Raw genomic sequence first — 12,436 nt, 5'->3', positions numbered from 1 at the left:
AGAATTGTAACACTCCACAGACTCCTTTATCACATGTCTATCAATCATTGATTGTCCATTCATATACTTATTAATGGGGCACTACAAATACCAATAGGTTTAGCTTGTCACCCCTCTGTAGGATATTTAGCTACCGAGCAAGCTTTATCAAATGTCACTATCTAAAAGATTTTTCCCTAGGGCTGTTTAGATTCTCTTCTAAGAAATCCTAAAGGGCATGTATCTAGGAGGTAAGTTTAATCCATTATGGGACCGGATTCAGATTCATTTTTCATGTCTGTTTTCAGTGCTTGATGTTTGGTACTGTGAGTCAGCATATTTCGCATTGGTATCTCCTTTTGCAAACCCCTTAATTTTATTTTTCTCCACTTTGTTACATCGTTGACTACTCTCCCAATCTGGCTTATGTCTCCCCAAGTTTTTCTGACTTTTTTATGTGCTGTTTTCTCCCATTCTTTTTGTCCTTATAAGTACATGTTTTATATGTATGTGTATACATATATATATATATATATTTTTTTTTTTTGTATGATTTTGGAGAGGAGTGAGAATTAATGCACCAGCTCAATACAGATGTGTAACAAGAAAGTCTCAAGACAAAATATCTCCTAGTCCTCCAGGTATATTTTAGTTAAGTATAAACTTTAATTAGTTAAGCTCTTCACCTGGCCCACTTTTACATGTGATTCAGATTTCAAAATTCACCAGTTTAGTCTTTCTTGATACAAGACACAGTAAGTAAATCAGTCCTAAATTCCTGTATGAATGAGATCATTAGTGTCTTATGTGGAGGGTGTAGGTTTACTTTGCTTTTTCATTATAATGAAATGAAAAAACTACCTTCACGTATAGCCAGTGGCTACCCTGTTTTAATGTTTTTTGAGATATAATTGACATATAACATTAGTTTCAGATATATAAAATAATGATATTTGAATACATTGTAAAGTGATCACCTCAGTAAGTCTAGTTAACATCCATCACTAGAGTTTTTCTAAAACAAGCTGCTGGGAGCCCTGAGTCACTGAGAGTGTATGGGGTATGACCAAAGCGTGTATTATGAGTATTATTTTTAACTTCACAAGCAATTGTCCTGGACACATATGGTTATGATTTTCTTATATGCTTATGACCTTTTTATGTACTTACGACTGAGCAGAAAGCTAGTTATACTTAACAGGATTCATTCTTCTAATAACATTAATAGCTGGTTTGTGAACTGGACAGGAAATGACCTAGGAACAAAAATCTCAAAGGATGACTCATGTAGTATAGTGATTCTCAAGCAGAAGGGACATGCCAGAAACATTTGGGATGCCTTTTCAAATTAAACATGCTTGCCTTCCCCTCTTCCACTAAACCTGACTATGGTGAATTGTGACAGAGGCATGTCCTATCTCTCAGGTGTGACTCATTGTATGTTCTTCTAGACTTTTCTAGATTTTTCACCCTGTACCAGCACATGATTTACTTTGAGGGAACCAATGGGTGGAGAGATAGGTTACCATCACCACCCTGCCCCCACTTGATACTGAAGTAGTGTAGTCAACTGATTATTTAGAAGCTTGGGATTGTCTAATGCCTTTGTTTTCTCCCACCATGGCAGTGATGGCATTTAGAGCTGAGGGTATACTGAGAACTGAAAATGCAACTCATAAGTGATTTGGTCCCTTAGCATGTTAAATCTTGTTTCTTTTAAAAGTACTCTAGAAAATGGTGATTCAGTTCTATTAATAAGATAACTATGGCTCAAAAGATACACTTGAAATATCTTAAGAATTTCTGAATCTACATAATCATAGCAATTAGTGCTAATCCATTAAACTTCAAAAACAGCATTGGAAGATAAATTGATAAACTTTATACCTTGAATATACAAGAATGAAGAGAATCTGATTTTTAACTGGGTAACTTTAGCTAAACAATATGCTGCAATATTTCTAATTTTAAAAAGAAATCAGCTATGCCTGGAAGCTTCTAAGAAAGTGACAGAGTTTGGGGCACCTGGGTGGTTCAGTTAGTTAAGCATCCGACTCTTGAATTTTGGCTCAGGTCATGTTCTCACGGCTCCTGAGTTTGAGCCCCACCTTTGGCCCTAGTTGACAACATGGAGCCTGCTTGGGATTTTCTCCCTCTCTCTGTTTCTCCCCTGCTTGTACTCACTCTCACCCTCTCTAGATAAAGAGAGAACTTAGGGAACAAGCATTTATTTTTAACATGGTTTCTGCTGCTTAGTACTTAAAATGTACTTCCCCCAAATTTAGTAATAATTAAAGAACAGTTGTGTTCACCTATTCTCTTGTAACATGTCTGTTCAGGACAGTTTTTCTGGTAATTCTGTTTTTGTATTTCAGAAAAACATTCCCCAGAAAATAGCCTGTTAATACAGAATAAAACAAAAACATGACTTGGATCAGAGTGTTCCTAAGAGTAAAATTCAAATAACCAACAGAGTAACCAAAAAACCATATAGTTACTAAAAGATTTTTTTGGACTTATTTTTTAAACATGGAATACGGTATGTATAAAATACATCTTTCAAAAAAAGAAAGTCCAGTGTGGTTTGCAGTTTATATACAGATTAACTTTGATTTGAAGACTCCTAATAGAAACATGAGCAAAGGAAATATAAATGACTAAAAACTCTTGATGTTCAACATGACTAGTAAATAAATAAATGTCAATTAAAACAAGGAAATACACTGTTTTTCCAGTTTGCATATAAACTGGAATGCCCAGTTTAAAATAACTCATATGCCCATCTTGTTCCACTTTTGCCTTAAAATTATTATAACCTTTGATCTGGTAATTCCACTCTAGTGAATTCTTGAAGTAATAAGATGTGGAAAAATATGTACACAGATATTTGTAAAGTCATTATTTATCATGGGTTCAGTATTAGAAGAATCATTAAATTATACTGCATTTACACAGTGGAATTGTATACATCTATTAAAATAATCACTTATATACATAGTCATACTCCATTTTTCAAGAATAGGTTTTAAGTAACTCAACCACTTTTATAATTTTCAAATTTCTACCATAATTGTATATTTTTTAATAGAGAAAATTAGAGAAAAACATTAATACCTAATAGGAAGTACTTGTTATGTGCCAGGCCCCGTATCAATCATTTAATTTTCACAACCACCTCCTGAGGTACTGTTATTTCACAGGTGAGAAAACTCAGACGCTGGCAGGCTGAGTAGCTTGTCCACAGTCACAGTTAATAAGTAGTAGAACTGAGATCAGGATTCGGTTAGCTGGGCTGTGCGCTTGTGCCTCAGATTATGTCTCACCAGCTCTACACCTGTCTGCTCCGTTCCTAGTTTCAGGTCCCCTACAAACAAAAAGCTTCCTGACTTTGTAATACTGGATTGAATCTAATGGATATTGTGAGCTCCTGAAGGTACAAACTGCCACGTATAAAACTCTGATCCAGTAACTTAGCAGTCTGTAACATCACAGGTTATGCGGTCCTTTTGTATTTCGTCGTCTGTTCTACTCAGACCCTGACATACAGTGAGCATAGTGCTGCCAGATACATAGACCGGTCCTCCTCCTTTCTGCTCCATTTTTCATTTTCGTTTGTTCTTGGCTCTCCTCTTTACACTCTTTATTTTTTAACCTAATTTTGGTATAATTGGTGTACAATAAACTGTACCCACTTAAAGTATACAATTTGAGGATACGATAGGATAGAGAATATTGGCATTAGCTCTCAAACTTTAGTCAGACAACCATTTATTTGCTCCGTCACTAGAGATTTGTTGTCATTTTTTGCAATTTTATGTATGGAATTATGTAGGATATATGCTTTTCTAGTTGGCTTCTTCCACTTAGTGTAATGATTTTGAGATACATTCATGTTATTGTAGGTGTCAGTTTTCCCTTTTTACTCACGAGTTGTGCTCTAAAGTGTGAGTAGTATTCCACTGATCTGAAAATACCACATTTTGTTTATCAATTTGGGTTATTTCCAGTTTTGGCTTTTATGAGTAAAGCTGTTACATATGTGCTTTTAATTTCTTCAGTTAGTACCTCGAAGTGGAATGGTTGGGTTGTGTGTTTAACTTTATAAGAAACTGCCAAACAGTTTTCAGAAATGTTTCCCATTCCCTCCAGCTGAGTATGAGAGTTTCAGTTCCTTCCCCACATCTTCACCAACACTGGGTATTATCAATCTTATTAATGTTGGCTACTCTGTGGGCACATAATGTCTCACAGTTTTAACTTGCATTTCACTGACCGATAATGTTGAGTATTTCTGTGCTTCTTGACAATTATATATTCTTTGGTGAAGTGCTCATCCGAATCTTTAGCCCATTAGTCTGCTTATTATTGAGCTGTATAAATTTTAAATACAAGTCCTTTGTCAAATATATGTAATATGTTTTGTGAATATTTTCTCTCAATATACAGCTTGCCTTTTTTTAACAGTATTCTTCAAAGAGCAGATTTTTTTAATGTTTTTATTTTATTTTTGAGAGAGAGACAGAGTGTGATCAGGGGAGGAACAGAGAGAGAGGGAGACAGAATCTGAAGCAGGCCCCAGGCTCTGAGCTATCAGCGCAGAGCCTGAGGCGCGAACTCACAGACTGCAAGATCATGACCTGAGCCGAAGTCGGACGCTCAAACGACTGAGCCACCCAGGCACCCCTATTTGTTTTTTGTTTGTTTGTTTGTTTGTTTTTTAATTTTTTTTTCCAACGTTTTTTATTTATTTTTGGGACAGAGAGAGACAGAGCATGAACGGGCGAGGGGCAGAGAGAGAGGGAGACACAGAATCGGAAACAGGCTCCAGGCTCTGAGCCATCAGCCCAGAGCCCGACGCGGGGCTCGAACTCACGGACCGCGAGATCGTGACCTGGCTGAAGTTGGCCGCTTAACCGACTGCGCCACCCAGGCGCCCCTCCCCTATTTGTTTTTTAATAAAGGACAATTTCTTGTGGAATGTGTGTGTTCTATGTAAGAAATCTTTGTCTACTTTTTTAAAGTCTATGATCCATTTAATGTATGAATCTCTCATTCAGCACTGTTTATTGAAAAAAGATTTTCCTTTCCTCTTGAATTGCCATGGCACCTTTGTCCAAGATAATTGACTACTTATATGTGGGTCTGCTTCTGGTTCCTCTTCATATATACATGTTATCATGTAGCTAATAATTGCACTGTCTTAACTGAAGTAGCTATATGATATTGGGTAGTGTAAGTTCTCCAACTTTAGTCTTTTAAAAATTGCTTGGACTATCTTAGGATTGTTTTCATATCCATACGAATTTTACAATCAACTTGTCATCTTGTATAAAAGATCAAGTTGGAATTTTGACAAAGATTCCATTGAATCTTTAGCTCAATTTAGGTAAAACTGACTTCTTAACAATTCTTGCAACAATTTATGGACAGGGTATGTAACATAATCTATATCTATTTATATGGGCTGTTAATTCTTTTTGATACTGTCATTTAGCCATTTTTTCCTCTTACCAGATTCTTCACATGAAAATGAGTAAGATAAACACAGAAATTTATAGCCATTTGATACAAGGCAGAAAAGTTTGAATCGATTAAAACTTTCAGATTTGGTAATGATACGAAAGTACTTAAATTTACTTCATGTGTTATGTGTAACTTACAACATACAGAATGAATGATGGCTACCATGTAATAGAAAGGTTTTTTTTTTTTTATTGAGGTATAGTTGACATAAAATATTGTATTTGTATCAAGTATGCAACATACTGAATCAACACATGTATACACTGCAAAATGATCACCACAGGGCACTTACTATCGGTCACCATACAAAATTAATATAATATTATGGACTATATTCCCCATGCTGCACATTACATCCCCATGACTTACTTATTTTATAACTAGAAGTTTGTACTTCTTGTTCCTCCTTCACCCATTGCACCCCCCTAACTCCCCTCTCTGCTGGCAAACACCAGTTTGTTTTCTGTATCACTGCATCTTGGTTTTGTTTTGTTTTGTTTTTTACATTCCACATACAAGTAAAATTGTGGTATTTGTCTTTCTCTGACTTAATTGCACTCAGCATAATATCCTCTAGGTCCATCCATGTTGTTGCAAATGGCAAGATTTCATTCTTTTTTTGTGGTTGAGTAATATTCCAGAGAGTGTGTGTGTGTGTGTGTGTGTGTGTGTGTTTATACACACACCACATCTTCTTTATCCATTTATCTATCAGTGGACATTTAGCTTGCTCTCATATCTTGGCTATGGTAAATAATGCTGCAGTGAACAGCTACCTTTTTGAATTAGTGTTTTCGTTATCCTTGGATAGATACCCAGTAGTGGAACTGCCAGATCATGTCATAGTTCTAAGTTTTTAAGGGACCTCTGTATTGTTTTCCATAGTGGCTGCACCAGTTTGCATTCCTAAACAGTGCATAAGGTTTCCCTTTTCTCCCTATTCTCTCCAACACGTATTATTTCTTGTCTTTTTGATAATAACCATTCTGACAGGTGTACGGTGATATCTCGTTGTGATTTATAGTTCCATTTCCCTGATGATTAGTGGTGTTAAGCATCTTTTCATGTGCCTTTTGGCCATCTGTGTATCTTTGGGAAGATGTCTGTTCAGATCCTCTAATTGGATTTTTTTTTTGTTATTGAGTTGTATGAGTTGTTTATTTATTTTGGATATTAACCCCTTATTGGATATATGATGTATAAATATCTTCTCCTATTCAGTAGTTGCCTTCTGGTTCTATTGGTTTCCTTTGCTGTGCAGAAGCTTGTTAGTTTGATGCAGTCTCATTTGTTTATTTGTCCTTCTGTTTTTCTTGCCTTTGGTGTCAGGTCCAAAAAAATATTTCTAAGACTGATGTCAAAGAGCTTATTACCATATGTTTTCTTCTAGGAATTTTATGGTTTTAGTTCTTACATTCAAGTCTTCAAGCACTTTTAAGTTAATTTTCATATATGGTCCAGTTTCATTCTTTTCAGTATAGCTGACCAGTTTTCCCAGCATCATTTATTGAGGAGACTATTCTTTCCCATTGTATATTATTAGTTCCTTTGTCATAAATTAATTGACCGTATATGTGTGTGTGTGTGTGTGTGTGTGTGTGTGTGTGTGTGTGTGTGTGTAGTTCTGGGCTCTTTATTTTGTTCCATGGATTTATATATCTGTTTTTGTGCTAACACTATACTTTTTTGATTACTACAGCTTTGTGGTACAGTTTTTGAGACCACATGTGCATGAGTGGGGGAGGGGCCGGGGAGAGAGAGAAAGAAAGAGGGAGGGAGGGAGAATCCCAAGAAGGCTCCATGCTCAGTGTGGAGCCCAGCGTCAGGCTCCCATCTCACAACCATGAAGTCATGACCTGATCTGAAATCAAGCGTTGGATGCTTAACCAATTGAGCCATCCAGGTACCCCTGTAGTATAGTTTAAAATCGAGCAGCGTGCACCTGCAGGTTTGTTTTTCTTTCTATAGATTGTTTTGGCTGTTCAGGGTCTTCTTTGGTTCCATACAAATTTTGGAATTATTTGTTCTAGTTCTGTGAAAAGTATCGTTAGACTTTCTATAGGGATTGCATTAAACCTGCAGATTGCTTTGAGTAATATAGCCATTTTAATAACACCTATTCTTCCGATCCACAAACACAATATCTTTCCATTTGTTTGTGTCTTTATTTTTTTCATCAACTCCTCGTTTTCAGTGTACAGGTCTTTCACTTTCTTGGTATAGTTTATTCCATAGTATTTTACTTAAATGGGATTGGTTTTCTTGATGTCTCTTTTTCAGTTTGTTATTTATGTATAAAAACACAATTGGCTTTTATACCCTGAAACTTCACTCCGTTTTATTAGCTCCCAACAGTTTTTTTTTTATTATTATTATTGTTTGTTTATTTTTGAAGAAGAGAGAGAGTGTGAGCAGGGGAGGGGCAGAGAGAGAGGGAAACACAGAATCCAAAGCAGGCTCCAGGCTCTGAGCTGTCAGCACAGAGCCCAACGCGGGGCTCGAACTCACAAACCATGAGATCATGACCTGAGCTGAAGTTGGATGCTTAACTGACTGAGCCACCCAGGCACCCCAGTTCCAACAGCTTTTTGATGGAGTAGTTAAGGCTTTCTATATATACTAACATGTCATCTGCAAATAGTGACAATTTTACTTCTTTCCAATTGGTATGTTTTTATTTCTTTTTCTTGCCTAATTGCTATGGCTAGGATATAAATTTTAACTTTTTATGGTTTTAAAATGTTTAACAAATAAATATGTAAATAAGAGTTCTAATATTTTCTTTCTGTACTCTAGCAGATTGTTTTCTCTCCAATTCAAGGTTACTATTTTATTACATAGCTATGAATTGAATGCTTTGGTAGATTATTTTTAGAAGTGCCATACTTCAGTGTTTTGCGTGGCAGTAATGTCTGGCCCAACACAAACACATATGTACACAGAAGGAAATTATGAATTCTTACATTGGAATGGATTAATAGATGAATTTATCAGATATAAAGTGTTTAAATTTTACACTATGCTAGTAAAATAATCTTTTTTCTTATTTTTTAACAGATATCAGACACCCTGAAGAACTTTCTCTCTTGAAAAAACCCAGAGATCCAACAAAGAAAAAAAAGAAAAAGCTAGATGACCAGTCTGAAGATGAGGCACTTGAATTAGAGGGGCCTCTTATCACTCCTGGATCAGGTGAGACTTTGACTGAGCAAAGGCTCAGTGTGAGAACCATAGATGTGTCTGTATACTTATGTCTTTCTGACAAATGGATTACAAAGGTCAAAAGAGTAGTCAAGTTTAAAAAACTCACCTCCAGCATTTTTTTCTCTCAATCATGAAATCACCACCAGGGAGGGTCTGTCATGTGTAGATCATGTCAGGTGTTAGTAGTTGCATCAATAAAAAGGAAGGCTGGTTCTCTGCTCAGGAATAGTCAAAAAGGGGCAGTGCTTGGGGCGCCTGGGTGGCGCAGTCGGTTAAGCGTCCGACTTCAGCCAGGTCATGATCTCGCGGTCCGTGAGTTCGAGCCCCGCGTCAGGCTCTGGGCTGGTGGCTCAGAGCCTGGAGCCTGTTTCCGATTCTGTGTCTCCCTCTCTCTCTGCCTCTCCCCCGTTCATGCTCTGTCTCTCTCTGTCCCAAAAATAAATAAACGTTGAAAAAAAAAAGGGGGGGGGGGCAGTGCCTTAAGTGGGCTCAGTTCTTTGCACTGCAGAAACCAGCAGTTTTGTAGTATTTAGCTCCTTTTTTCCTGTATTCTTTGAAAACCACGATTACTTAGTTAAGATATTACTTTTGCCAGGTTACTTAAAACTTCTGTGCTTTGCATATGCTGATCCCTTTGCCTTTCCACCTTTTTCCTTTATTAAGGCTTTGCTCCTTTAAGAAGTTTTCTCAAATTTCCTTCCATTACCTCCCCAACCTGAGTTAGGCATCCTTCTATCTTAAGTCACTGGACTTTTCTGTGTTTGGTATTATATTGCATATTTTTACCTAATAATTGTGAGTTCCTTGCATGATGGAACTGTCTCTCACGTGTTTGTTACCAGAACCTAACTCAATTATGTGGCATCTAGCAGGAGCATAGGCAGTGTCTTTTGGGTAGCTAGATGACCAATTAAATTACATGGTTCTTCAGTTCTGGGCATATGCAGAGACTGGACATTATAGTTACCATAATGAACTGAATTCGTTAAATCACTTTATTCTTGGTTTTTAAAAATTCTGGGGTGATAACAATAATGAAAACAAACGATTTAGTGCTTAGTGTATGCCCATTTTATACATTATGCTCATGGAAATTTACTTTAGCATATTTTATTTGAGGAAACTCACTTAATTCTCACTACAGCTCATTGCAGATTATATTATTACTCATTTTAAGGTTGAAGAAATGGCACAATAAGGTTAGGAATGTCTAAGGTCATGTAACTTGTAACTTTTATGTCTTTATACATGTACTGATTGGCACTTAGGAGATACCAAAAAATAAGACCGTTCTTATAAGTTTATAGGCTAATTGAAAAACATGGTTACTGTACTTTAGGAGGTAATATATAAATGTTGTAGCAAATAGTGTTACAGGAATTCAGAAGGCAAAACAATTCCAAATAGGGTATATTTAGTTATAGGTTGGGAAACTGAGTTTGTGACTTCAGCTTTTAAAAAGTTCCACTGACTAGGATTTTGATGGTAAGAAACAGCAATCCAAGCAGAATGATATTGACAAGGAACACTTTGGCAAAAGAATAGTACACGATGTGAATAATCCAGCTGAGCCAATTCATGGGGAGAGACCTGCAAGGAACTTCAGGATCACACTGGAGGGTATTTAATGTCAGGCTGAGGAATTTAGACAGTGTATTATAGAGTCATGTTACAAAATAAATAATTTTAGAATATCAAACTTATATCCAGTCATATGTGGAGGAGGGAATGAAGGGAATAGAGTTGTGACTAGTGGCAAGAAGCCTACAAATTGAGGAGGTAGTGTGTCTTTCATTAGAGTAAGGTTAATTCTAAAATTTGATTTATGCATGGTGATTTATATTGCTGAAGGCATCTGATGGTAGACATCATCCCTGCTTTCAGTTTATAGTGAATGTAAGTGGGACTAGGTAATGTGGGTTCATTTTTGTTTTTTGCTTTGTTTTGTTTGAGGTGTTACATACAGTAAACTGGAGAGATTTTAAATTACAGATGAATATTTACAGATGTATACTCCATCTACTTTGTATGCTTTTTTGATTTGTCAGCACCTTAGTTCATTATTGGACCAAATACTGGAAAATATGGTCACTTGCATACTGTGTCTGTAATAAATAGCAACAGGTCGATGTATCTCAATACATGACATCTTCAGGATGTCAGACACTATGCTTCACAAGAATTTCTCTACGGCAGGTGTGGTAAGGATTAGATAGACTCTTCAGGCTCGGTTTAATACTGCATACTTTTTGAATTATGAGCATCTCAGTGTGAGCATGGTCAATAATTCTATATATACTCGATAAATGATAACTGTTATTTAATACATGCTTTATCTTTCATTTGATCCTCAAAAATCCCTGTGATTTTGGTGGTATTATCCTCATTTTACTTAAAAGGAAAGAACCCGACAAGAGTTACATGATTTGCCCAAGCTTATAATAAGGGGCAGAGCTAGAATTCAAATCCAGACTTGCTGGCTCCCGACATTCATGTTTCTAAGCGTTACATAATATCATCTCTCCACTTACAATATTTGAAATAAATATTGTGAATAGTAATAGGAATGTTTGGTAAAATATTAACACGTAAATTATACTTCAACAAGGCTGAGTTTTTTTAAAAATAATGTTCCAAGATTTAAGTATCATGAGTGAATTGATTCTCAGACTTTAGTCAAATTCTTACACAGAATTATAAAATTTTATGAGTTTTTAAATGCCTTGCTCATACAGCTATGCTCAGATGGCATGTTCTTGAGTGCTTCACCACTTCCTAGCCGTAAGAAGGAAAATAGCAGATCTCTAATTTTCTATGAGGGAGGGAACACACTGAACTAGCCTGATCCCGGATCTGGGGAAGAGTTTTTCCAAGTAAGAATTCACTTTACAGTATAGTACTGACTTAACAGATTACTAATTTAAGACTTACTATGTAAATAGAAATAGAAAATTATCTCATTAGAAACTTTTCTTAAAAATTTTAGCTCTCGGGGCGCCTGGGTGGCGCAGTCAGTTAAGCGTCCGACTTCAGCCAGGTCACGATCTCGCGGTCCGTGAGTTCGAGCCCCGCGTCAGGCTCTGGGCTGATGGCTCGGAGCCTGGAGCCTGTTTCCGATTCTGTGTCTCCCTCTCTCTCTGCCCCTCCCCCGTTCATGCTCTGTCTCTCTCTGTCCCAAAAATAAAAAAAAAATAAAAAAAAATAAAAAAACGTTGAAAAAAAAAAAAATTTTAGCTCTCTTCCCAGTATCTCACCGCTGTGTCGGTGCAGGTAGGGGATTGAGCTCGAGCTAGCTCGAATAAAGGCTATTTTGCTTTTGCATCGGGGGAAAAAAAAAAAATTTTTTTAAAGGCAGCTTAGAGAAAGGAAAATTCTGGGTCCTAAAATATACAGAAATTAATACTTCACTTGTTTGGCACTGTTAGGAAAATCACTTAAGCAAGATGCCATTTTTCCTATTTGGAGCTTGCCATTTTAAGCACTAAGATACTTAATTTTTTTTAATTTTTATTTTTTTAGCAAACTAAATTATTAAATTTGCTCACTTAAACAATAGCTGCCTTTTCCTGAAAATATTTATTAAAATATGTAGGAAAGGCCTTTATTGTAACTAAAAGTGCCCAAATATAATAGGTCCCATGCTATAATAGTAATGTTTACAGTATATTTTTAACACTTGATATTTCCATTGATTCTTCATGTTCTGCAATTGTAAGATAATTTCACATGT

At 36.3% G+C, this 12,436-nt stretch overlaps 1 protein-coding gene across 6 annotated transcripts in view; it reads left to right on the top strand.

Moving 5' to 3' along the window:
* FERMT2 (FERM domain containing kindlin 2) overlaps positions 1–12,436 on the top strand; it is an 86,007-nt gene that overhangs the window by 46,042 nt on the left and 27,529 nt on the right. For all 6 annotated transcript variants that reach the window (XM_040477157.1, XM_040477158.1, XM_040477160.1 and 3 more), the window contains exon 4: positions 8,560–8,694. In XM_040477157.1, coding sequence (XP_040333091.1) covers positions 8,560–8,694 — 135 coding nt within the window. The remainder of the gene's footprint in view (positions 1–8,559; positions 8,695–12,436) is intronic.

The sequence above is a fragment of the Herpailurus yagouaroundi genome, unplaced genomic scaffold (assembly GCF_014898765.1).
Source record: "Herpailurus yagouaroundi ecotype Mexico unplaced genomic scaffold, PumYag 141, whole genome shotgun sequence".
NCBI lineage: Eukaryota > Metazoa > Chordata > Mammalia > Carnivora > Felidae > Herpailurus > Herpailurus yagouaroundi.
The sequence above is the reverse complement of the archived record's forward strand: the minus strand, read 5'-3'. Positions and strand labels throughout refer to the sequence as shown.